The sequence below is a fragment of the Lampetra planeri genome, chromosome 37 (genome assembly GCF_965212315.1).
Source record: "Lampetra planeri chromosome 37, kcLamPlan1.2.h2, whole genome shotgun sequence".
Classification (NCBI taxonomy): domain Eukaryota; kingdom Metazoa; phylum Chordata; class Hyperoartia; order Petromyzontiformes; family Petromyzontidae; genus Lampetra; species Lampetra planeri.
The window spans coordinates 4,884,167-4,911,765 of NC_136143.1; the positions used below are offsets into that span (position 1 = coordinate 4,884,167).

At 48.7% G+C, this 27,599-nt stretch overlaps 1 protein-coding gene across 4 annotated transcripts in view; it reads left to right on the top strand.

The window, feature by feature from the left end:
- LOC144730955 (2-(3-amino-3-carboxypropyl)histidine synthase subunit 1-like) overlaps positions 1-27,599 on the top strand; it is a 108,988-nt gene that overhangs the window by 77,170 nt on the left and 4,219 nt on the right. For 2 of the 4 annotated variants that reach the window (XM_078611841.1, XM_078611843.1), the window contains 2 exons: positions 4,263-4,341; positions 16,883-17,014. In XM_078611841.1, coding sequence (XP_078467967.1) covers positions 4,263-4,341; positions 16,883-17,014 — 211 coding nt within the window. Of the gene's footprint in view, positions 1-12; positions 114-4,262; positions 4,342-16,882; positions 17,015-21,412; positions 21,591-27,599 lie in introns of all 4 variants that reach the window. The other 2 variants (XR_013587879.1, XM_078611842.1) reach the window with 2 other exon arrangements.

Here is a 27,599-nt window from a genome sequence, read left to right on the forward strand (position 1 = left end):
GATGTCGCTCAGCACGTGGAGGACAGCCTGCAGAGGGCCGGACGGAAGTGTGTGCGGCTCCTCCTCTCGGAAATCTTCCCCTGCAAGCTGCGCCTCTTCCAGGACGTGGACGCGTAAGAGTGCCCCGCACCGCGCCGCGTCGCTCCATGTCGTACGCTCCGCTCGGCATGTTCGTCGACGAGAACCCGACGCTTTGTCGACGGCACCATGGCCCCTCAAATGAACCACGACGCCTTGCTGATCTCGTCAAGAAGCATCAACCACGCGAAATCCAGTCATCCTCGCAGCAGCGGCGGTGTTTTGTCTAGCCGTCGAACAAAGACGGTCACCGCATTGCGTACTTTCAAATGCTCTTTTGTGGCCGTCTAGAACACTCTCCCTTCCGATATGAGGAATCCACTGGAGCTATGCACTTTTAAATCTGGATTGAAAACTCATTTATTCAGAACTGCGTTTGATGTTAAGATTGTTGTCCTTCACCCGCATCTCTGATGAGCACGGTTGGCTACGTACGGTGTGAAAGAAGTTTAACATACGTACACACAAAGAGGAAACTGCGCGATGGGCGACGTTTCGTGGCAACGGGACTCACTGGTGTGTACGTCAAAAGAGGATGCTCATCTTGAAAAACAAACAAAAATGACAAAGACAAGTTGGGAAAAGTTTAAATTTGATTAATTAAAAGCCAGAAAGGTCTAAGTTGTTCATCATTCAAATAGGCAAGGGATGGCAATCGTCTCCTGTTTAGAGGACTGAGTCGTTGGGTGAAAATTCACATTCCCTGCGGCCGAGGAGAGTAGTTCCATCGGACAGCCTCCTTCGACTTCCCCAGGAAGTGGTGCCAGGTTTATCGACTCTGGTGGGGGCGATGGGCCGAGCACGACCCCTGACCTTCAACCTCCCGACGGCGAAGCGACACCTTCTAGTCGCCACGCTGTTTGTCTGAAAAATTCATGCGCACGCTCGCCATTATGCAGAGGGGCATCTCAGTGATCTGGTGAGAGGAGGGGCAGTCGGGCCCCCCACGGGCCCTGGCTGCCGCGGCGATGGAAGCATCCCTAGGATCGCGCGTGACCTTTGAACTGTGAGAGAGCGAGCGCGGCGGTGTTGGCCGTGTTGTGCCGTAAAGTAATAACGGTTGAGCCACGGTAAAAGGGTTTTGGCGGATGTGGGATGATGAAGTGTATCACTTGACAGTGGCGCTCAGCTCGTCGGAGCCAGACTGCTGTAGCTTCCCCAATCCCATCGCGCTCGGCAGGCAAGTCAAGGCAGGCAGGCAGATCTATTAGCGCTGCCCTTGTTTGCTCCTTCTCCCTGAGATGGCTAGATACCCCTTAAAGAGTTTTGTGGGTGCTCTCTCATCCTCAACCGGAGGCCGTGGTCACGATTCTCAACTTGAGAGCGTCAAACAAAAAATATCCAATTTGTTGCCAAAAATAGTGTAAGTGCGACACGTTTTGTTCTATGTTCAACTTATTTCGCAACGGACGTAGCCAATCGTGCTAATAGGTGTAATGGTGTAAAATTTGTCGTAATAAGAACGTTATGAGGTCAGATGTGGTTTCCGCCCTGTGCCAGTTGTGAAAATTCGATACAAGCATGTTTAATATTTACAAAAGACAAATGACCGTTGACTTGCCCCAGGCGGGGCGGTAGTTATTTTATAAACGCGGGAATGATGATGGATTGAGCGGAGCCCCGACCAGGATTCGGGTCCAGTCTCTTTTCATTTTATTTTGGTAATCCCACCGCTCTTCGTTCAACTGGCCTCACACTTGATGGCAAACGAAAATGATTTACCCTCTCCAGCAAGAATACAGGAGGTGTTCAGATGTTCAAACGCCAAATAGACACCCCATCACAAGCCATAAAGTCTGCGTTAACCACGCACATTCTTGTGGTAAAACGAGGCAAGTCCAAATGATTTGATAATGTATGCATTGTCCTTGAATCGAATTGGCCGACACCAGGGACAGCCTCCATCATGGCCTTGTCTCATCACCAGTGTTGGACCTGACAATAACGGCAAAAGGCGAACGGCACAAGTACAATGCAAATTAAAAATCATAAATAGCTCGAGTTTGAGCGGTTATATCTAAGGGACTTTTTTTGCCAGTATCAAGATGGTGGAACGATTCACTCGCCCGCCACCTGGCTCACACGCCGAAACGTCGCGGTCGGTTCGACGCCGCGATTCGATTTGGCCGACGTTTTGGCGCGGCGCCGAAAGATGTCGATTGACCGTCGTCGCACGTGCAATGCGAGCTTCGGCGACGAGCTTTTCAAACGACGACTCACCGCATCGTTGAATCTGTCCTGCAGACTCTTGTCAGAGTGCCAATCAAATTGATCATTTTCAACTGTTTATTATTTTTCTTCTTATAAAAACTATCAATGTTTGTGTTTTTCTCACGGGGTTAGGAGCGCGGTATGTAATTTATATTTCTAACGTTGGTTTGTTGTGAAATATCAGCCAAGCCTGTAATAGTTTTTTTTTTTTACCCAGACCGTTGCCATTGAGTTTGATTGAACCATTTTGGGCAGAGCGTTAAAACATATTTTAATCAGGGCGCTGTGCTGATTTAATAGGGGGGGGGAGGGCGCAAAAAACCACATGCACCACGCACGCATCTACGCCACGGTAGGTGTTTTTCCGAGAGTGAAAACCACGCAAGCGTTGCTAGTCGCTGCCCGCCCAGTCGCAGCGCGAGACATTTCATCAACACCGCCCCTCGTTTTTTTCAGAAATTGTTCCCGGGTATTAATATGCACGTGTATTAATATAAATTTTGTAAAAACAAATTCACGTGTGTTAATATTATGTAAAGAAAAAATTGATCCCGTGTGTTAATATAAACGTGTATTAATATTAATGAAACAAAAATAGTTCCCCTGTATTCATATTCATGCGCAAGTTCTGTACACGTGTGCGGCCCATGTTGTCTTGTCGACACACTGCCGGATGAGGCCCCTCTCCACCTCGGAAGCACGTTGCATTGTTACCCTCCCCTACCCCCCCGTATCTCCGATTAGCACATTTTGCTACGTACTGTGCGAAAGAAGTTCAACATAACCTGTACACTCGTGGGCTGCGGGGCTATGCTCTGAGCATCAGAGTTATAAGTGCAGCAGAATGCTTAGCTGTGGTGAACTTATGTGCTCCACCCCAATGTCTATATGTTAGCCCAATGCTATACGCTACCCCAATTCTACCCCAAAGTTCCAATGCTCTACGCTACCCCAATGTCTATATGCTGCACGTGTTAACCAGTCCGCACTGACCAATTGTTTGAAGTATGATCAAATAACCGCGGCCCAGGAACCGCACGGCATGGGTGGTTAGCGGGAGAGAGGGGGGTGGTGGTGGTGCCAGACTGGGGGGAGCCCTCACCCAGCTTTGGATTGGCTAAAGGTCCATGTAGAAGAGGAGTTTTACCGCTAGATTTTGTCTCCGTGCTTCCGAGGTGCACGTCGCGGCGATAAGCGTTCGGCGATAAGCATCGCCAGGCACACATTGATTTGTGACAAGGTCCTCTCTGGGTCTTTAATTCTTTGAAACAGAAAACAAATGGCGACAGCAGCTCCCCTTTAATTCATACCCATTGTTAATGTTACGTGCGAGACACGGCGGTGGTGCGCTTCACAGCAACAAGACCCCTGGGTTCAATTCCTGACTCAGGCACCGGTCCGTGTGGAGTTTGTACTTAAATAGTATTGACCAAAACTTCCCAAAGTTTGCAAAATTACTTGAAAATCACTCCATTTGGATCTCTGTACGCATAGCAACATCGTCCGCCTACTGTGAAAACCTGGCAGGACCCTCCCGAAAAAGAGCCTTGAGAATCGGCGAGGCTTTCCTGGGTAAACAGGCAGAATCAAAATAATGTAAAGCACTTGGATGCATCGTTTGTTATTTGCCCGTTTGTGTCTTGCGCCGCTGCACTCGTCATGTGTGTGATAGCGTGTGTAGGTGGCGGTGCTGATGGTGGTGGTGCTGTTAACAGTAGTGGTGGTGGAAGTGGTAGAAGTGCTGGTGGTGGTAGTGGTGCTGGCGGTGCCGGTGGTGGTGCAGTTGATGGTGGTGGTGCTGGTGGTAGTGCTTGTAGTGGTAACGGTGCTATTGGTGGCAGTGGTGGCGGTGCTGGTTGTGGTAGTGGTGTTGGCGACACTCCTGGTGGTGTTGCTGCTGTTCTTGTCGCGTTGCCGGCGGTAGGCCTGCGTGTGAGCGCGGACTGACGAGGGATCTGAATGTGTCTCCGCAGGTGGGTGCAGATTGCCTGCCCCAGATTATCCATCGACTGGGGCACTGCGTTCTGCAAGCCGCTTCTCACTCCTTACGAGGTGGGTGTCTGTAATGATTCACACTACCACCCACCACCGCCCACCCCCCAACAGCGATCCCATTTCATTATCCTGATGCCGGAATAGATGTTGGCTACAAGAGGCGACAGTCGTGGGCATGGCCAACCCAAAGAATGGTTGTTTACGTAAAACCGTGCTCATTGTAAATAAAACTTTCACCACGGAGATGGAGCGACTAGATCGGCTCATGTGCAGGGGAAGGTGAAGAGGGGGGGAGGGGGGGACCCCAGGGCAGGTACGACGGATATCCCACGCCACTCATGTTGGCAGTAGCCGGGAATCAAACTCTCACCTCCACCGTTCCACCCAAACATTATTTTTGCACGTGGACAATAACGGTAGAAACAAGGCAATAATCGCCTCGTGTGCAGGTGTCGGATTGGATTATCCTACACCTGCACACGTGAGAGATGGTGACAGGTTGGGTGTAGGGGGGAGTGGCGGAGAGGGGGGGGCTTCATCCAGCAGTGGATTGATCTTGGCTCCGACTGATGACGACGACGATGATGATGACTTATTCAGACATTCGGTAGCTCGTCCTTAATTCATTAAGCAGCATATGCCCCTGTTGTAGGCCCAGCTGTAGGCACAATGTGATGCCACGGGCTTTGTTCAATGAACCTCCTGTGCGACCTGCCCGACCATCTGCAAATATTGACCGCAATTGGAATAACGTACGGCTTGAGTGTAATGAGAAAAAGATGACTTTAGCAAAGTGCTTGTTGCTGTTTGCTCAAAAATCACACGGAGCGCCGTTACTGTCGTTATCGCCACAACGAATCAATCCACTGCTGGATGAAAGCCTCCCTGAGCCGTCACCACCGCTGGCGCTCCTGCGATGCAACGTTGCACCTCGCATCTGCGCACGAGCTGACATTCATCATTCCATCTCCACAGTAGACATGCTCTTGGGATGCACCCCATTGTTATCCGCTAACCGCCGGTCGTCATTCCATCTCGAGACCTGTCCAGTCTCAAAGCGCCGCTACTTTTCATGGTCTTATTTCCATTTAATCTTGGAGAGGAACAAAAAAAAAGCCGTTTAGTTTTTAAACCAACTAATTCGTCATTCTAATCTATCGATTATTATCCTTTTATATTTTGTAATTGATTTAGTACATTGTGGAGATCGGTCACGTGAAGTGTAATGTGTGTGCGTTAATTGAATAAAATATAATAACAAGGGAAATCATTGTATTTTTTCACGCAATCAGCTGTGCATGGTTCACCAAAGCGAGACGGCTCCGTAGCCCAGAATCGATATCCTGCTTGGCCGAAATGCGGCGATAATAATGTTAATAATAAACATGGTTACCTGGAGTCGTTGATGCTGCTGGATTACAAATGCTTTGAACTAAAATAAATATTTTATTCAAGGTGTGGAATGTTGGCGCAGTGGTTAGCCCGCTGTACACTGAGCTGCACGACAAACTCTTATTCCTGAATTTGATTGCCGGCCATGGCTAACATGAATGGCGAGTGATGTTTGAACCAGTCCGGTGCTGGATCACTATCCTCCCCCCCCTCCTCCTCCCCTTTACCAACATGCACTTACAAGCACAGTGAAGTATGGTCAAACATCCCCCGTGACCAACATGCAATGGGGAGGCTTTCAGTCAGCAGTTGATGACGAGCTCTCGAAATTATGTTTTTATTTATAATGGATCTTGCTGTGTGATCAGACGTGCGTGTTCGTGTGTGTGCGTGCGTGTGTTGGGAGCGGCAGTGTAGCGGTTAACACACTGCGCTACGAACCTGATGACCCGAGTGCGATTCCCGCTCACGGCCAAGACCAGTGACGATTATCTGAACCGGTTCTTGGCCTCCCCTAGGTCGACTCGGCCTCAAATGAGTACCTGGTGTGGTGTGTAAACATCGCCGGGCATGGTGCTGGCAACCCACCTCCTCATGTGCCGTGCCGGCCTTCAATGATGCTCGCTAGCAGCACTTGCCCCAACAGTATATGAAGGCGATACGGGGGATCTTTGTCTACTGAATTAAGAGCAATTTTCATAACCTAAAATCGATATGCTGCACAACCCAAATGTAACAGTTGTTTTCTTTCATAAACATCGTCACCTGTGGTCGTTAAAGAAGCCGCCAGATGAGAAGAGTTTTGAGCCAAACTAAGAAAGTAAAATACAAATACCACTTAATTATTTTAATCAACGTGCTTCATGAAAGGCCCACCATCGAATTACGATATCAGTGAGAATTCCTCCGCACAGGAGAAGAATGTACTCGATGGGTTATATTTCTTGCAGCTCTTTTGATTTCTCTCTCCCACCATGCGGGGGCTTTGTGACAAACAGCATGCAGTCGCTTCTGTGCAATCGGCACCCGGGCGCTTTTAAAGAAATTCACGGAAAAAAATCAAAGAGCGTGAAAATAAAATCTGCTACTGCAGTTGTGGGGCTGGGATTGCGGATATGCAGCAGACTGTCTCCATTTGTACCGTTAGTATAACGTTTAATATCAATGACAATTTAGTACGTTTGGAATTCGTGCCTGATAGCAGTAAGAATATTGCGAAGCAAGGTGGTGGGGTTTCACGGACCCTCGTCAACTGTCGCTTCACTAGAGGGGCACGATCTTGCTGATTATAATCACAAGTTAGTAATTCACGGCAAATTTTTTTTACGTATTTTTTGCAAAATTTGGACCGTGACGCCAGCGCACAACGGCCTTCTTCTCGTTCCGAATGACGCGGAGTGCACGGCACGCAATTTGTGGTTGATACGGGCAGCCCGCTGGATTCAAACTGTGAACTGCAAACAGCCAACCACGAACCATGAACCACGAACCATGAACCACGAACTAGGAACCACGAAGCATGAACCACGAAGTGTGAACCACAGACAAACCACGGGCCATAGACCGAGCAACTACGACCCGTGAACCGCTGCAACAAGCGATGGGCATCCCGCCGCCAGGTCGCGTCACGGCCGCGAAGTTGGGAGCGTGTGTCCCGTAAATCCGGAGGATGCGTTGTCGTCCGGAGGACGTGTTCCCCAGTCTAGTTGGTCAGAATCACCTTCCAGAAGGCTTCTCTCACCGTTCTAAATCTGCGTGTTCATAATCATATATTCCCCTTCTGGAAGACGGCTCTGCATTGTTAATGCATGACCTTCCCGGAAGACGAGCTTGTTATCGCCTGTAATAGTTCGGGGTAGTCTTCCACGAGACACGTCTCCGTAGCGCGTTGGGAATTATCATTAGAAGCTTTATTTAGAGTGGAGGAATCCGATCAGCTATGAAGTTCTCTTTCACAGATCTCCAGAAGTGGCGACTTTCCCGGATACCGTATTGTCACGACCAAAATCGCAATTTTTTTTTTTTTAAATGACCCCACCAAAACGTACAGATCTTCCAGATCCAATGACTACGATATTTATATTCCGCGGTACGGAATACCCCACGGAATGCAATCTGCCGCACATCCTCCCCCGAATCATTGGCACGAGTGCTCCCCTCTCCGTCAGCCACACCGCCACCCCACCTGTGCTCTCCTGGGACACCATTAAAAAGTGCCAAATCGTATTTGTGTATTAACAAGGCCGCCTCGGTTATAATCGGCAGGCACGAGCAGCGGAACTGGCGCCCGCACTGCTTGCGGGAACAAACAAATCCCTGGCACCGCCAGCTTCTGTCACCACGTCCGCACGTGACACCCCCCCCCCCTCCCCCCGTTGCAAGAAAATATATATTGAGCGTGTCACCGAAACCGAATATCGGGCCAAGATTTTGTAAAAAAATGTTTTTTAATATAAACCAGCTTGATTATACTGACGATAAGTGAACCTTGATCCCGTGAGCGAACAGCTGGCTCTCAGCAGGACAAACCCTCGTGTCAGCTCTTGTGCGCCGAGAGCTAAGCAGGCAGATTTTGGCAGACCGTTATTTTATTATTTCGCAAACACCGGTAGGCATGCCCGTGATTTGATCGCGAACCGTCGGTCGCACGTGTCCGCTTGGTACTGGTGCGTGAGCAAAGAAACAATAGCAGTAAATATTAAAATTAAATGTACGTTTTTGCTCGCTACGAATGCGCACCCCAGTGTTCTTCCTGATTTATAGCAATTGCATCCAAATAGGTACAAAAAAATGCACGCGTTTAATGTAGTATCGTTTTATTACTAGATGCTGTTGCTTGATCGCGGCTCGGGATTTTATTTTAATGCCCCCCTGTGCTCAAGAGAGATGAATGCTCCACAAGCCGGAAGCCGGTTTAACGTGGTCCTGACAAAGAGAGACAAAGGCGCAGACCTTCAATTTCATGATTATTGCCGCTGCTGGCGACTAGGACCTCCGCTCGAGAGAGCTCGAATAGAGCCCCTCTGAAGGTTTTTTGTTTTGGCCTAATCTTCCACACTGGGCCAGACGTCTTGGAAGAGGTGGGAGTTACCCATACTTTGCCCCACCTACCACACGTGACACGCCGATTGACTAACTGGGGCGTTTGCCCATCTATACAGCTGCTCCGTGGACAGAGGCAGGGTGGTTTAGGAAGCTTGCAGCATTGTTTCAAATGACATGCCGGGAGGTCGAACAGAACTGTGTACCCCTACTGTCCACCGCGTGTAACCAATACGGATGTACTAATGCAGTACAAGTATTCATAAAATGCATATCTGCAATAATGCACACTCAGATGTCTTTAATTAGTTTGACCTGAAATAGCGTAAATCTTTGCATTTTTAATGAGTAGAAGTTATGCGCTTAGATGCTGTGCGCAGTCCTTGGAGTCTTTTGTTAATTTTTAATTTTTGTAGATTTTTGTTTATAAATAATTCCATTCTCCCAACCGTTCATTTATATTTGCTTTCTCAGTTTTAACTTTCAAAATAAGTAAAAACTAATATTGCGGATCAGTCACTTCTTGGAGTATATTTTTAAACCTTTATTATTTTCCACTTTATTTGTAATAATACATTTTTATGAATAATCTTCACTCTGCTTTTGTCTGTTCTGCATTGAACTTAACAAAAAAAAGAGGTGGCTCAGTTCGCCCAGAGGTTAGAGGTCAGCTGTGAGCTGACACCGCTGAGATCCTGGATTCGAACCCGGTTATCAGCTGCCTATGATTAATCCAAGTTCTCAAGTGTAGTTAGTTTAATGGTCTCAGCCCAGTAACCGGTGCACTGCACAAAATCATCATGTAATTTTCCCACTTCATTTGGCTTCAATTACAGCTGCTAGACTGAAAAATACATTTAATTTGACCGCCGTGCAATTAACATAATCTCAATAGCGGGGCGTGAGAAAGAGCAGCCCCCCAAGTGTGGATAATAGGCCACTCGGAGGGATCTCAGAAGTAGCCCTGTGACGTCTCCTTCAGCGGACCGTTCTCCGGCAGTCGGCGTGATGCGCCGACTTTGCGAATGGGGGGGGGGGGGGGGAGACTCGGTCTCGTAGACTTGACGCCGAAAGCACGGCAACAAAAATAAAACAACGAAGCAACATGCCGCGTGGTCATTATCTCCTTTGGCTACAAACTACCAGAGTGCAAAACATTTGAGACTCATTTGCGGACAATGTGACCCCTAGCTTTTCCCAAGGACGCTCTTGATTATGAACTCGCAGTCGGCTATTGCTCGTTGACGGTAGAAGGCATTATGGGTTGTTATTTTTTTATGACCGTAACTGCGCGGGGGATCGTTGTTGTTGCTGTCATCGGGGTGCCATGGATCGTTGGCGCGTAATGAGCCGGCGTCGAGTCTCGTAGATTCTCACGACGCGCGCGCCCGCGCATCGAATCGCGCGCGCGCGCGAACAACCGTTGTTTACGTTCCGCGGGAGTTGCGCGCAAAGCGATTGGAGCACGGCGGGGGAAGGGGGGGGGGGTGTGGGGGGGGGTGTGCGGGGGGGGGGGGTGCGTGGACCGGCGGAGATTGAGCGGTGAAATCGGGTCGTGTGAGCGCTGGCGCTCGGTAGATTTTCGCGACGGCTTGCGGGTGCCTTCGACCAGCGGCGGATTCATCGTGGCCGATGATGATGATATTCGTAAGAAGTTCGTCATTTAAACATTCATGGAAATGAGCGAGTAAAACTGTCAAAACTGAACCAATCACATGGTAGATTGAAAGCTGAGATCGATAGATGTTTGGATTGAATCTTTACCCCCAAATCTCGGCAGTTCATCAAATTACCGCGGGGTGTTGGTTGGGGTGGTCGGTGGCAGGGGTGCCGAAAACGCCAAGCGGCCAGCAACAGATAGCATCACTGAATGTCGAATAGATATATTATTTAAAATATTTCGCCTGGCTAATCCCTTGAGATGGAACATCTCATTTGCAAGTGCCCAGGGTATTTCTTGCCACACATATATAGCAAAACGGGTAATGACGTGTGCACCGTTGATATTTGTGCCGATTTCTATCTGCTTCGAAGCTGTACCTCATTTTATTTGTCTTGGCTTTGTCATTTCTGTGACCGCCCCCCCCCCCCCCCCCAGCTCGTCACTCTTGCCAATGAGAGACCCATCCTGGTCTCTTCGAGTTCTCGTCACGGTTTTAAATCTACAGCCCACACGTCAGGGTTAACACGCTTGCCCTTAATTGCCGCGTGCCTCTTGGATTCAATATTCAGAACCAGAGGCACACGCTCGCTGAACTCTTAAACATTCAGGGCAGTGCCCGTGAAGGAAGGCGGCGGAGGTGGTGGCAGCACAGATGGCTGCATCCATCCACGCTAACCATTAAACATTTATGTACCCTCTGCCATATTGCCTTCATAATAAACATTTTGTTAAAACCTGATATAAATCTCTCGTCAAAGCAAGTACTCGATTTTTGCATCATGCCCGTTTTTCTTTTTTTGTACGTTTATCTAGTTTTTTTTTATAAATATTGTTTTTTTTTTATCTCGACCATCTTTGTAGTCCAATAAATAGGCACGATGCTCTCACAAGAACTCATATCATTAATGCATGTTGAGTGTTTAAGCTGAGTGTGCGATAGTATATGCCTTGGAGTAGTGGTAGTGGTGGTATCCATTATTTAACCATGAGATGAAATAAACCCATTGAGACACGTGAAACAACATTGCCTCTTTTGCAAGGGCGACCTCTGTTCCACTCAACACATTCACAATAACGCCTTGGGTTTGGCAATGGGTTTGGGCAATAATGGCCCTTCATGTGATAATAATCATAGTTTAGTATATTTCGTGGCATTTCTCATAGTGCAAGGCCATCACGAAGGGAAGGCGCTATGGTTTATGGACACGATCTGCAGTAGTTTCACAGGAAGAGGGGGAGGGCGAGGTTGCTGCTACGTGTAATCCTGGTTGAGCAATTTGCGGTGTAATTTTTTCGGAATGAGCAAACTTGGAACACAACTCCGGCAGAATGACTTGAAGCAAACAGCGTGCATTTGTACGGTCAGCACACACGCGGTGATAACCGGGGTGGCCTGCCGGGTCGGAACTGCACACACCTCTGCAACGAGCGGCGGGGAAAACCGAAATTCTCTATCGGTTACAATTAACTTTCGGTTGCTATGGTTTCCACGATTTCCGGGGAAGACCAAAGATGAGAAGGCGCGACACCGTCAGTTCAGGTCTTGGAGATCGTGTGTCTAACGTGACAGCGGCTGCGGGATACTGGAAGAGGGGGGAAAACATCGGCGTGCTGCGGTACCATCAAACAGCTTCGATCCAGATCTATGGTTTTAAGAAGCCAAGTCACTGGAATTAGTTTACCTACGAAGCGTCCAGCACGTGCGGCGAAACGTCGGACACCGTGCCGAACAGCGCACGGCCCAAGCTGACACCGCATTAGAGAGCTGTGTACATGGCAAACCACGGCGGAGAGCCGTATACATGGCAAACCGCATGAGAGAGCCGTATACATGGCAAACCGCGTCGGTAGTACAGCGGGGAACGTGCGTTTTCTCACAGCTGCCATCATAGGCCTGTTCCTCCCCCGCTGAGGGTTGAGCCTTTCATGCCCTGGGGAGGTGTGGAGGAGGGCGAGTGCCGCTGCGTCAATGCACCGCTGCACCAACTCATCAAAGGGCTTTTCCACTACGGCGGCGACGACGACGTGGAAGGGATCGAACGCGAGTTATCGTCGCCCACTGACAAACAAACATCCAACTTGCACTTTGCCGAAGCAGGTTGCTTGAACCTCTTGGGTATAACTTCCGTTGCCTTTGGCGTCCCTGACGAATGGGCTGTGACCTTAGCCACTGTAACAAGTGGCGAAGGTCGTACGTGGTTGTTTAAAATGGTTGTTTTAAGTCGTCGGCAACTTTTGCGATGGATTGTACATTTTCAGTTGTGCCGTATGTCGGCATCGTGCGGGTCTTGAGGTGGAGGGGTTCCCGTTTGGAATGTTGAGCATTGAGGAGTGGTTCAAGATTAGTTCATGTTGGGTTAGGTTACGGTGTGAGCATTATGAAATCAAGTTGTCATGTGCGTGCAAATGTACCAATGAATTATATTTTTTTAGCAAAGCAACAGTGTTAAAAAGCAAGCAGAAAGTTTGACAATTGTATTACTTGTATAAAATTGAGAAACCAATTATTAATCATAATAATCGTCGTGAAAGCCCACGTTTACATTTTTTTTTTATCTGATTCAAGTTGAAACAAGTTATCAAGCTCCTTTTGTCGGCGCTCCCAGTGGTTTTTATTTTGAGCAGAAATAATTTTTTCGATAGAAAAAATTGTGTATCCCCCCTCCCACCTTCCCCTCTTTTGTGTTTGCACGCCTGGACACCCCTGTGTCTGCCCACGTTTCAGCCATCCTCGATTGTACAGTTGCACTGAACATTCTAATTAAAATAATGATTTTAACATCAATCATTAATCAATCAATCCATCATGCTTCCTGTTTCCAGTGGAGTCTCGGGAGGTCACGACCTCTTGGGGGGTGGGTGCTGCTGTAGGCCAGGAGAATTTTAGCAGACAGATCTTTAATAACTTGGGTTTGTTCATTATTAACAAATTTGAATGCTAAGAGTCGTATTTAAGTATTGGAAGAAGGTCATGTTGGCCATGCTTTCAGAGGTCAAAATGCTACACGTTTTGCCATATAATCTCGTAGGAGATCAAGGCACTGAAATGAGTAGATTTTTTTCAGATTAAAAAATTTGACATTTTTCAATTTAACATTTTTTTAAGCTATTATGTGGACCAGTGGTTCTCAAACGCCAGTCCTCTGCTTTCCCCATGGGCCGTGTATCTCATGTTTACCAACACTGCACATTAAAACCTGAGTCGGGTCGCCGGGTTTCGTGGCACAGTGTCCTAACCGCTGTCCCATTGCTCCGCCCTCCGAATAATAATCCAATTTCATTTGCCAGTGGAAGTCGTGGCCAAAAATGTCAGTGCGCAGCCCGTGCATGGCAGGACAATCCTGGGGTGCGAGCCTCGATTTCAGCCGCCCGGTGATCGAACAGGTTTCTCAAGTGGACGGTTGAGTTGAAGGGTCTCTGGGCGCAGTTACCCGCAAGCTGTATTGGGAAAAAATAGATCGTCGTAAAATTTGTTTTAAGTGACTTAATTTGGGATAAATTCCATCTCTCACAAATACGTATATCGTTTTGACTGCTGTGCAACGCGCATCACTCCCAGTGGCAGACAACACCTGGTTTTCCCAGGCAGTCGCCCATCCAAGTATTAACCAGGCTGAGCCCCACTTAGCTTCTGAGATTCGGCCACATTCAGGTCGATCTGCTGGCGGTAGGAATAATGCAGACATACGCTCCCCCCCCCCCCCCCCTGTGTGTGTAAAATACAAAGAATATTTCCATTGAACTTTTAACTTAAGATTTAAGCTCAACATTTCCCATTGTGATGTTTTTAATTCATTCTGCGATTTAATTGCTCGCCCGGTAGTTTTCGGCGAGCCATAACGGCCGACGTAGCCCACGCGGCCCCTTTGCCAGCAGCACGCATCTCTGCGGAAGCCCTCCGGATAGAAAATGAAATGCGAAGGAAACATTGTTGGAGTGCCTGGAATTGTTCTGGCTCATCGTGATAAGAAATATATTTCTAATTAGTTTTGGCTTGTCCTTGAAAGAAAAAAAGAATGGGGAAGAGGAAAAAAAAAGGAAAGCAGGTAATTGGCGCAGACTTGGTAGATTGCAAACTGCACACGGATGGTTGGCCCGTAAATGTATTTGCGAGCCATTTAACGCGCCGGCAGTTGCTGACGCTTTCTCATCTTCCCTCCCTGCCCGCCCGCCCGCCCACCCACCCTACGCACCACCTGGAAGTTATAAAGCGGCCACATTATTGGAGTTGCGCTGTAATTAGCTACACGCTGGGATTAGAATCGTGTCTCTCGGCATTTTATTGTTCCGTGACACCTGTCCACGTAAGGCTGCTTCTCTCCCCACGCCACCCCACCCAAAAAAAAAAAATCGTGCATAATTATCAAATAGTAAGAGGCTGGCCCCGGGGAAATGCAGGGTTTCATTTACATATTTGCGGGTTTGCCGAGTTATGTATCTTTCATACGTCCGGTGGTTGTGCTGCTCCCATCGTCTGCAACTCCCGCCCCCCCCCCCCACTCCAGATGTCTGTGCTGTTGGATCCCTGCTGCTATTCAAGTTAAAGTTCAGGCTCTGAAGGCCTTCGCTTTCTCTTTTGCCCATGATTGTTTCTTCGAATTTTAGCGTGACGACATTTCACATTGGTACAAAATGCCGCCGCGACCCTCACCAGGGCAGGCGGACTGAGGAACGAACGAAAACGAACAAAATATAAACAATCAAATTATTTTAAACGATTACAAATTAGTCTTGAAAAACATCTGAAACTCATCATCACGATCCATGGGCAGATAGCCCGTAGTTGCCCACTTCACCAAATCTGTTATATTCTAGCGAGTGGCAATATGTTCAAGAGCCAAATGTTAGTGTCGAGGCCTGCTACCCACGAGAGGGCTTCAGGAGAGAGTTCGTGTATTTCGTTTGCTGTTCCTACTCCCACATTGAAGGGGAGGGCAGAAGAACTAAAGTGCTTTCATATGTGGTCGTAGTTTGGGTTGCATTGCCACAATCGCACCACCCTGTCTTCTCTGTAATCTTGCTTTCATGAAGGAGGGGTGTGCCCATCGGCCTTTTGATGTTTTCAAGTGGCTGATCGTTACAAAATCAGAATATTTATCTTTGCTGGAGGAATCCGATGAGCTACACAGCTCTTTTTCACAGAAGACACTGGTGTCTTCGAGGTGGAGGATGAATATCAAAACCAGAAGGTACAAAGTTTCTGGGACTCGACCTTTCCTTCACGATGCACGCCCCACACCGCCGCTGCGCAGCGTCCGCGAGACGTGCATGCGCTTCTGACTCTGTGGATCCAAGCTGTGATTACATCGCAACTTGTCGTGCGCAACGCGCGGATCCAAATAGCCGACAGTGCGACGTCCCGCGGTTTGACGGGCCACTCGGCCTGCGCGCGCGATCGCCGTCCTCCCTTAAGCGCTATCGACTTCCGCGCGCCGTGTCGATGCATCTTGGGGGTAATTGGCACCATCTCGGGGCAGGGGGGGGGGGGGTGCATCGATGCCATTACTCGTTCCCTTAGATTAGGTGGCGCCGATGATTATTTCGTAGGGCCAACAAAGAGCAGACTATTGGAGATTCAAATTTTTATTTGGTGATGCTACGTTGGCAGTGCTGCACTGTAAACAGTAATGGCACATGTGCCATGAAAAAGGGCCATTTCCTGAAACATCACCTATCGTATTTTTTCCTTTTAGCGCCACTTTTTTTCTATTTTCTTTCTCTCTCTTCTTCTTTTTCTCTCTTGGCGCAGTGGTAACGCTCGTGCCTCGTAGCAGGAAGGACAGGGTTTCGATTCCCGACTCCGGATGCCTCTCTGTGTGATGTCTGTACGTTCTCGCCCTGTTCTACATAGGATTCCTCCAGGTTCTCTGGTTTCCTCCCATAGCTTAAAACAGTAAACATGTGTACAATGTCATTGGTGTTAGGCCAAACATCCCATTGTGGCAGGACCCTCCTGACTAAAGAGTCTTCCACAGTGTTAGCGCATGTCGAGCGTTCACTTTTCATTGGGAGATGCAGTGCTCAGTGTGATTCCACCGATCCGTTTGGCTCTATCCGACCAAGATGTATGTGAAGCGATGCAATCGTTGAACACGCAAGGGGGGGAAAGATACGGCTTGTCACAAGATACGGGAAGCACCCTCATTCAACAGCGGATTGGAAACAAATTGTTCTGCCGTAAAAAAAATTGACGGGGTAGCTGGTAAGGTGATTTGCACTTGGTGAAACAGTGATGATTTACATCGCGCAAATGTTCTCATTCGCATCATTATCGTTTGGAAGAGGACAACACTTCAGAGTCTCTATCTGCCTGCCCATCCATCCAATTGCCACCGTACGCTGCAGCATGGTCACACAGACGCACACCGACCGCCGCCATCATCGAATGCTCATCCGGTGGCAGCGCGACGGTGCGTTGGTACCCGTCGCCCGCGCCGTCGCCCCCGTCCACTCTCATCGTCTTTATCCCTCTGCCCCCCCACCCTACCCCCGACCCTCCAGGCGACGGTGGCTATCAAGCAAATCGAATGGCAGGAGCGCTACCCCATGGACTTCTACGCCAACGAGTCGCTGGGGCCATGGACCGTAAACCACGAGTCCCACCGGCCGGCCCGGCCGCCACGGAGAGCACCGGTGAGCCGGGGCTGGAAGGGAGGGAGGAGATGTTGCGCCTCGCGTCCAATATGCACATCGACAACCGTGCTAATTGGAGGTGCGGACGCACTTGCGGTTTGGTTTTCGCGCGTTCCTTTTCGGTCTTCGGCGATTGTTTTTCTTTTTGCGGTTGTTCGGGTCAGCGCCCGTAACGGTGTTGATGACGATAATTTCGTTTCGCATAGCGTCATCGGTGCGACTGCATCTCACGACGACGACGACGACGGTGATGATTTACACGATCGTAGAAGCGGCAAGTCGCTTAAAGAAGGAGCTCGTGAGCACGGTCACAAAGCGCATAGATCGGAGAAAGTCACAAAAAAGTGTGGCGGTGTGTATGCGTAAATACATACACGCATGGCAAGAGGCGTTTATAATGCTGACGGGGTCGAACTTTAATCTCATCACGTGGCCTAGAGCATCGACCTCAATGACCAAAAACCCAGAATGCACTCCCGCCCAGTAAATGTGGAACATTGCACCACCCAACGTTGAGCTGTCGTTGCACCAACAGTTTCTGCCGCTTGTCGACATTTTCGTTCCAAGTTTCAAAAGTAACTTAATTGGAGGAAAAAAACACATAGCAAGCCACGTATAGACCATGCATTAACCACCATATTGCCTCCCTACCAGCAGACTACGCTTGTCTGTGAAACGGCAAGCATGCTTGATATAGCTTTGCGCTGTGAGTACTGCGCGAATACCAAATGTGCTAATTTTTTTACCGTCGCCATGGCAAATGAAGACTCGGCACGGCACTCGATCCTAATCGTTGCATTTCCTTGGACAGCTTCACGTAGAAATCCTCAACGGGTGAAACTGCCGCTACCGAGTGCGCTCGATAATTTTAGGAAAATATTCTGAAATTAATGAATTCTCATGACCAAATCACCGGCGCCCGCACCAAATCTCGTCGGACACTCAGAAGCTAAGCAGGACTGAAACCTGGACAATACTTGGATGGGCAGGCACCATGCATAGCAGGTATTTTAGGCCGCAGAACTACCCTGTGGGCAGCAGTGAGCCGTGCAGCTAAATACACCGGTCTAATCATGGGCGGCGGCTGAAATCTGTACCTGAACCCATGGTTCCAGCTCGGTGTCTCTGACCGCTGAGCCACCTGGCAGCCCCTCCTCGACAGCCGTGTTCAAAATCACGAGCGCCACACCCCCCCCCTCCCTCTCCCATGCCTTCCCCACCCCACGGTATTTGCGGTCGACTCTTGGCTGTGACGGCCACGAAACCTCTCGTCTCGGCTCTTTGTCCCGCCGCGGGATTCGAATTGGCATTGTTTTTATTTATTTTTGGGCCCCCCACCCCTACCCGTAATGCGCACGCGGTAATTCCTCGCTCGGCGCGGGCTCTTGTCGAGAGCGCATCTGCTTCCCGCGTTCGACCAGGATGTCGGCGAATGTGCGCGGCGGTCGTGCGCTCGCGTGCACGGCTTCCCTCTCACGCCCCCTCCCCCCCCGCCCCCCCTCCCCCCCCGCCCCCCCGCCCCCCCCCCCGCCCCGCACAATGCCGTTGGCCCCGTGGAAACTCCCGTCGAAAGCCACCTCCTTTTTAGACGCACGCTGCCCCAAAGCATTGCTCCGGGAAGACCCGCAGGCAGATGGACTTAACGCGTCGTAATTTTTCCTCTTATTCCACAGTCACCCGACGAGACCGACCCTTGCCCGCAAATTTATTTTAAGTTACGGCCGTTTTAAAAAGTACGACTCGTGCGCGGATCTGCGAGGAGGTGGTGGTGGCGCCTTGCGAGCTGGCTGGCTGCGAGGAGACGCGGGGGTCGATCTGCTAATTGAGGATAAAAGCGCCTGGTTTCTGCTTGCGAAGGGGGGTAACACAAGCCGCCCGCTATCCATTCCGCACATTAACACCTTGCCATTAGGTCGAGTCTCTCTTTTAGCTGGATACTGCTGGAGCGTCGCGAGAAATCCGCTAATCTGTGGTCCTTTTACCCGGCAGCAATACTATATGCAGGATGCTGCTAATGGTCACCATACTTACGATCCAGAGGTCGCCAGCTCGATTAAATGTTTTCGGGGCTGAGCTACAGAAAATAATACCCTCGCGTCCCTCGCTATCGGGTGGTTGGGTTGCGGCAGGGGGGGGGTGGGGGTGGGTTGGGGGGGGGCAACGAGCGAAAAAAAAAGTTCCATGAAAAGGAACCGTTGGGCGTACACATTCACAGTGCCGGGGGAGGCGTACCGGGATGGAATTTAAGAAACGTTCCGTCGATTCAACTGCCGTCGTCGCCGCGAGAGATGGAACCGAACCGGCGACCTCTGGGATCGCGTGTCCAGTGTGCTCCGGCTGTCCGTTACGCTGCGGGCAACGTTCACGCTTTTGTCGAACGTTGTGTTTTTTTTCTCTCACCCCACCCCCCCTTCATCCCCCCCCCCGCCCTCCCCACCCCATCCCCCCCCCCCCATCACTGGCGCAAACGGGAGACGGGCAGAGCGGGCGAGTTGGATGATGCTTAATCACCCCAACGTTTTCTGGGGGGGGGGGGGCGGCGTGGCCAAAAACGGCACTGCTGGGGCCCCGAGACATTAACCAAGAAGACACAACACCAAGGGCACGGTTATTGCCTCGCCGCATTAATTCCGAGCGCGTAGTGCGGAATCAAAAGCCCCCGTTGGCTTGGAGGAGGATGCTTGTACGCGCCCGGGCCAGTTTTGCCGATTCCACTGCTGGACCAGGGCCTCCCTGAAGCTGCAGCCTTCAATCGGAGCCATTAGGAGGTGAATACATTTAAACAGGAAACGTCTTAAATTTCGATTTAATGCTTTCGTGACTGCAGGGATTCATCTTCTTGGTCCTTTCGGTAAAGTCACGTAGAATGGAAATAATAAAGTAATACAAATAAAGCATAAAAAAATAATTATTTTATTATTTTAGAATGGAAATAATAAAATAATAAAAACATCTCCATGATAGCGTGATTATTTTATTATTTTATTGTTTCATTTTTATTTTTTTATTATTTCCATTCTACGTGACTTTACCGAAAGAACCAAGAAGAGGAAACGTCTTATTTACGTGGAAAGCGGCGACAGCAACTTTATATTTGCGTCGTCGTCGTCATCGTCGGTTGTTTTCTATCCACTGCTGGATGAAGGCCTCCCCACACCGTCACCATCCCACACACTCCAGCGATGCCACAATCCATCTCGCTCCTGCACATAAGCTGATCTCATCACTCCGTCTCTGCGGTGATGGTCGCCCCCTCCGGAACGTTTCCCTCCTTTGGCTGCCTTTCTGTCGCCAGTGTTGTCACCCAATGAGCTCTTGCGATGCGTTCGAGCCCAAACCACTTACTTTTATGTAAGATCGCACTCATTACGCATGAAGTGCTTGTCACAAATGAACCACAATACTTCTAGATTTGAAGCTTTCGTGACTGCAAGGATCCATACTCTTAGGTTTTTTCGGTAAAGGCACATAGGTAAAAATGTATTATAAAAATAAATAATGAGATGATAGAAATAATAATAGAAATAAAATTATGAATCACGACGTTTCGGGCGCAACACAAGCGCCCGTCATCAGGTGGGACAACCAGAGCAAGAATCAAATGCTGAAGTGGGCAAATGCTGAAGTGCCCACTTCAGCATTTGTTTCTTGCTGTGGTTGTCCCACCTGATGACGGACGCTTGTGTTGCACCCGAAACGTCGTGCTTTATTATTTTATTTCTATTATTATATCTATCTTTTTTTTAACTACGTGACTTTACCGAAAAAAACCTTAGAGTATGAACCACAATACCTTGCTGATCTCGTCAAGGAGCGTAAACCATCATCACGCGAACTCCGGTCATCTCGCAGCGGCTTTTGGCTGACTGTCGAATAAAGACGGTGACCGCATCGCGCGCTTTCAGATGCCCTTCTGCGGCCGTCTGGAACCCTCTTCCTTCCGATATGAGGAAGCCACTCGGAGCTATGCACTTTAAAATCTAGATTGAAAACGAATTTCTTTAGAAGTGCTTTTTGTGTTTAGTTTGTTCTCCGATTTGTACGGTTGGCTACGTACCGTGCGAAAGAAGTTCAACGTACATACATCAACAGTCAACGCATTGTCTGTGATTTGCATTTGTTCCCTGATCCATGTGTTGCTCATTCCGTCTCTTGGCGTAATTCCCAGCGTGCACCTTTTGTTTCCGCGCTGCTTTGTGCACTCGCCAGCTCCTGTTCCATTTTCTTTGCCACTGTCCACGTTGCTCATTCATACGTCAAGATTTGCGTGCGATGATTCAAACGGAAACGCAGGAGGCGCGCGTTCGTTAAAACAACAGCGGCATTCATCAAAAATCTCATCTGCTACGTTTTACCTTATCTCGAACGTGAGAGAGAATTTGTTTTTCTCTCTTGCAGCCAGCGGCCAAACTACTGCTGCCAACTTTTGAATTTTCCATTCCTGCTATGTTGGTGTAAAGCGGTGGCACAGCGGTTCGCACGGCGCGCTATAAACTCACCCGGACCCTCGACTTGGTTCTCTGCCACGGCTGACATCAGTGGCACCACGATGGCGAGATGTTGACTACCTCACCTGGTATACCGGAGGTCGTGGGTTCGATCCCAACCCTGATGCCTGCGGCTGTATATTTGGAGTTTGCATGTCCCTCTCTCGTGGTCGCGTGGATTCTTCTCCGGGTCCTCCAGTTTTTCCCTCCACATTTATAATCAACATGCATTTTAGAGTATTCGTCCGCTATAAATGTCCACGTGATGATAAGCCACTTCGTTGAGATATCATTTGTGGCCAGGTCGCTTTTGATAAAGAGCTTAATAGCTCAATGGGAATTACCTGGTAAAATAAAATTGAAAAGTATAGTTTTTAGTTTAGAATGATATCTGAAGCCCCAACTCATCAAGTCAGTCCACTACCGACACTGACCAGCATGCTAAATTATAGCCCAACAACCCCCTACTGACACGACATGGGGAGGCCTGCACCCAGCAGTGAGTTGCCAAACGGTGGTACATTGTTGTTATTATCAGTGCTAAGGGTGGCATTGTTGGGGGAGGGGGGTTGTTTTCGTCCATACTTCATCACTTTCGGCAATGCAGGTTGGTGAGCTGAGCGCAACCGGCCTGTGGTACAGCCTCCGCTCCCAAACCCCCCACCACCACCACCCTCCCCCTCGTCGATCGTCGGGAGGGGGAGGGTTGCGGTGAACGGGGGGGAGGGCTCGTTTCCGTGCCGAGTGGCGGGGTCACGCACGTCGAGGAGCTGTCCCATCGCGGGGGAGGTCGCGCTGTGTTGGGGACGGCGCCTCCACGGCTGCCCTTCGTTTCGACTCTCGTTACAATCGCGCTCTAATTGGGATGCTGCCGCCGCCGCCGCGGTGTTGTGGTTGGCGCGCACCGGAGCCGCAGGTCAGAGGTCGCCGTTACGATTCGATCTCTCCCGGCGCGCGGCAGTCTGTCCGCTAAGTCGATCGGCCGCTACGAGTTTGGTGGGATAAAATGTGGGTACTCCCCACCTCTTCCAACACGTATTGAGCAGTGCAGGAGACCAGGCACAAATACTCGCTCAAAGAGGGCACCTTGAAATGCTGACCCTGACGCCGCTGGCACACAGTGGCCCACTCTTGACGTCACTGTGAGCGAAGCAGGCGGTAGGTGTTGTATTATGGCTAAATCACATTTTGTTCTGGATTGCCGATAAGCTGCAAGACTTAAACATATTTAATTATGTGTGGATTAAATTACTTATACACGCGCGCGCGCAGGACTTGGAAGCGCGATTGACCATGTTTCAGCTATGACGTCAATTTGCGAAGCAATCGCCGCCACGCCATTGTTATATGGCCAAGGGCATGGTTGTTATCACGCGTGTACGCATGGCTTTGTCTTGTAGAACACATTCTCGGGGAAATCGACCGAACGCTCATTCGTATTCATCTTTCCATTAAAGACATTTTACCAGCCTGCGTTAGTCATAGGTGGTGATAAAATAGCGACTCGTTTGGAATCTACGTAGCGATCATTGCCCCCCCCCCCACCCCCCCCCCCACTGTGAAAACTTGGCAAGACCCTCCTGACAGAGAGTCGTGACACTCATCATCGAGGCTTCTTTAAATCGAAATTGAAAACCCATTTCTGTAGAACTGCTTTTTGTGTTCAGTTCGTTGTCCTTCCCCCCGCACCTCCGATTAACATCGGTGGCAAACTACGGTGCGAAAAAAGTTCAACATCCATCCATCCATACAAACAACCCTAAGAAGAAGAATAATAATAAATGATGGAGCAGAAGCCAGGGAATGATCTGCGTCCAATAGGACGCCACCACCAAGGAGATGGAGCAATGAAATGAACTCCTGCGCAGGTGCCAGGCGGATTATTTCGCTGCAAAGCCGTGAGAGATGGCGACGTCTTGGGAGGAGGCCTCCATCCAGCAGTGGAATAATAATGATTGATGATGACTGACGGCGATGGTGATTATGGGTAATTGGCACGTGACAATTGTTTGCCGTCACCCCCCCCCCCCCCCGCGATGAATTGTCACGATGCTGGGCTGCAATTCAGAAATCGTTCATTCCTCGTCTCAGTTTACTTTACCGTCTTTTTTGTGTCAGTTTAACGCGTAGGCTTTCGCGAATCAATATCTATCGGGGCAATTCTGTTAAAATCGCCTGATGAATACTCTTAGTTCTTTCGGTAAAGTCACGTAGGTAAAAAATGAAATAAAAAATAATAAAATAAAACAATGAAAATCACGACGTTTCAGAGGCAACACAAGTCTCCGTCATCAGGTGGGACCGTCACAGCCAGATTAGCTGCAGCTAATCTGGCTGTGACGGTCCCACCTGATGACGGAGACTTGTGTGAATCCTTGCAGTCACGAAAGCTTCAAATCTAGAATCGCCTGATGAAGCTGGTTGTGATTGCCAGCAAAACGTCGTACTCAGATTGTAAATGTGAGTTACTGCCCGACAAACCGGTGTGCTGAAATAGCAACTAATTGACACATTTTTTTCAAGTGACCAACCTTACTAGTTGGCTGTGTCGGGTGGTGGTGAGTTGACGGCACATTTATATTCACGCAGTCTCACCCAAACAAAAACCTTTATCATGGCTCCTTTGCATCGTTTCTCAGCTCTCATTTCCAACTCGTTTGGACACTTGCATACACTTTGATGAGAATCAGGACAGAGATTTATACTGTACTAGCTTTACTACCCGGCTTCGCCCGGGACTTGGATTCACCACGCCCGGCCGCCTTTGTCTCCCCAGTGGCGATGTTCACACACCACACCAGTTACTCGTTTGAGGCTGAGTCGACCTAGGGGAGGCCCAGGACCGGTTCAAATAATCATCACCGGTGGTGACCAATACACTACAATGCGTTATACTTCCACATGCGTGGATCACGTGACAGATTTGACGTCACAGCTCACTTGCCGTGCAAAAAAATATGCATTATTGAGCTCCCCCCCCCCAAAAAAATACGTGTATTTTTATCATTTTTGCATGGTGTACAGTCTGGAAAGTACCCACATGGCAAATTTCAAGTTTGTTGCATGTCGGGAAGTACGCTAAACATTTTGAACAGACACACATAATCACAACTTTGCCTTTTATATATTTGGAGATGAACCCGATGAGCTATGAAGCTCTTTTTCGCAGATGTCCTGTAGGTGGCGGGTTACAACATCAAACAATACACAAAAACATGACATGAGTGCAAAGTATAGGAAAGGCTAGCAAATGTACGCAATGTTCAGGCCATTATCCCAAATGGAACAGCATAGTATTAGCGTACAATTTGCACAGATTGTAAGTAATTGATTTACACGCATGGATTTTATGCCGGTATCACAAGCGTAAAAGTGGATCGTGATGGATGATTCGTCACTTATCCTAACGCTAGCTTTCACGTTAAAATGAAGTCGTAAGTTATTCAACGTTTACAACAGACACTTTGGGAAGACTGCCTTGGCGTGAAGACGAGTTGATTAACTCCGCTTGTGAATACAACCGCATTGCAAGTTGGGCTCCTCAGCGAAACGCATTTCACACAAAAATGTTTGTAACAAACCGGTCCGTCGTACAATAATTATAATTGTTTTTATTTTCAATTGTCAGACCCCGGGCCAAAGGCGACATTGACAAATGTACAGTATAATTTGCTCAAACGACCAAAATCTTGGCAGAGCCCCCAGTCCCCAACTCCCTCGTTGGTGTAAAAAAAACCAGAGATCCACTCTGCTTAGCAGTGCAGAAAAGCCAAGGTCACGGCTAGGATTGATGATGAAACCCTCGCCAAGTCCGCCAACCTCGTGTTTATTTCCCAGTATAAAAACACACTTAAAAAATTCTGTTTAGTTTTGGCAATGATCCCCTTTCGTGCGGCTAATGTTGGTGTAGATCGACAACTGTAATTTGACGTTGAGCCGGTTGAAGCCAGGTACGGAATCGGAATGTGTATTTATCCTGGAGGAATCCGATGAGCTATGGAGCTCTTTTTCACAGATGTCCAGCAGGGTCGGGCCAGAACGTTCCAACAACACAGGATACAAAAACACGCCCAGAGTGCAAAGTATAGGAAATGTAAAAAAAAATACTTTAAAAAAATATATACAAAAAAAAATGCGACTCTTTTTATCTTACCAGGTAAAGCCCACTCTGAGGCATTAACTTAGTGTTTCAGAGGCGACCTGGCCACAAATGATAGCTCAACAAAGTGGCTCATCACGTGGAAATCTACAGCAGTGGAGTCACAAGTAGCGCGGGAGTGGTTGGTGCGCATCGCTGCCGTCACGATGCCTCCTCCTACGTGACGGTGAATCTTCTGGTCTGAGCGACCACGGTGCCCCTCGCACACCGCCGGAGAGTTTGTAATTTTCCGTTCGTGCGTCGAGTATCCGCATCGTCATGACGTTGAACCACTTGACGTTTCATTTGTTGGTGCACTGCCACATTTCTTAAATCTCACCCCCTTCCACTCCCAGCCGCCCCACCCACAGCCCCGCCCGCTGTAACTGTCCATTCAGTTGTATAAATGTGTGCACCAGAGTTAGTCTGTGGTCAGCAGGTCGGTCTCTTGTGATGGGTTGTCTGTATGTTGAACTTCTTCCGCGCCGTACGTAGCCAACCGTGATGATGGGAGGTGCGGTAGCTCCCAGCTCTTTCCAGACAGTTGGCATGAGCCGGCAATCGCAGAGAGCTGCACCTTTGCCAAGCACAACATTCATTTTCTTAAAGTAATTAATGTTTCTCAGATTTGTTTTTGCTCAGTTGGCAAATTAAATTTTGCTGAAGCAGGACAGGTGCCTCTTAAATTTCAGTGATTCCGCCACCACCACCTCCCACCCAACCACACCCCATCATCAGCACCGTCGTCGGCCTGTGCGCTGCGTGCTTTGAGAACACGGCTTGTCAGCTCACGGTGGAGCAAAAAAAATCCATGCTGAATGTATGATTAGAGGGTGGCAGGGGTGGTGAAGATGTAATGCAGTATTCATTGGCACTACGGCAGTGCCTCATGGATACTAGATTATGTTTCCTTTCTATATTTCTTAAACAAAAAATTCGTGAATATTGCCGGGAACATCTCTCGCTGAGTTTTCCAGACTGTTTGAACCCTGACGCCGGCACGCAATGGACTTACTCCTATGAATTCCGTCAGGGGATCTGTAAACTAAACTATTAAAAGTAACTATTTTTTATTTTACCCAGTACGGTCCACTGAGCTACGTAGCTCTTTTTTTATAACGGACCTGGTCACAAATGTTAGCTCAGCGAGGTGGCTTATCATTTGGAAATGTATAGCCACCAAATCCTGTAGACGCGTGATGTTGATTCTAAGCATGGAGGGGAAAACCGGAGGACCCAGAGAACAATCCACATGACCGCGAGGAGAACATGCAAACTGCAAATATACAGCAGGCGTCAAGGGGTCGGGATCGAACCCACGACCTCCTCTATACCAGGCGAGGTAGTTAACATCTCGCCACCACGGCGCTTCTTTAACTTCCACAGTGATTTTGATTTAAAGCTTTCGTGACTGCAGGGATTCATATTCTTGGTTCTTTCGGTAAAGTCACGTAGAAAGGAAAAAATTAAATAATATATATATATATATATAAACAATAAAAATTCTCACGACGTTTCGACTGCAACACAAGCAATCATCATCAGGTGTGAAATCCACAGCAAGAATATTTCAAAGTTTACAATTTTCTTGCTGTGGATTTTTATTGTTTTATATTTATATTATTTTATTATTTCCCTTCTACGTGACTTTACCGAAAGAACCAAGAATATGAATTCCACAGTGATTCATCTTCTTGGTTCTTTTTATTACTTCCCTTCTACGTGACTTTACCGAAAGAACCAAGAAGATGAATCCCTGCAGTCACGAAAGCTTTAAATCGAGATAAAATCCACAGTGATTGTTTCGTGGTTAATATTATTATAATCACACCGGCAGTAATAATCGTGGGCGGCCACTGGATTTAAACTTGCGAACCTCTGCAGGCAGCGTTAGGCCCATGTCACCGCCCGGAGCTGCTGCCCGTGGTGCTGACACTGGGAGCTGTGACTTCACGCGAGG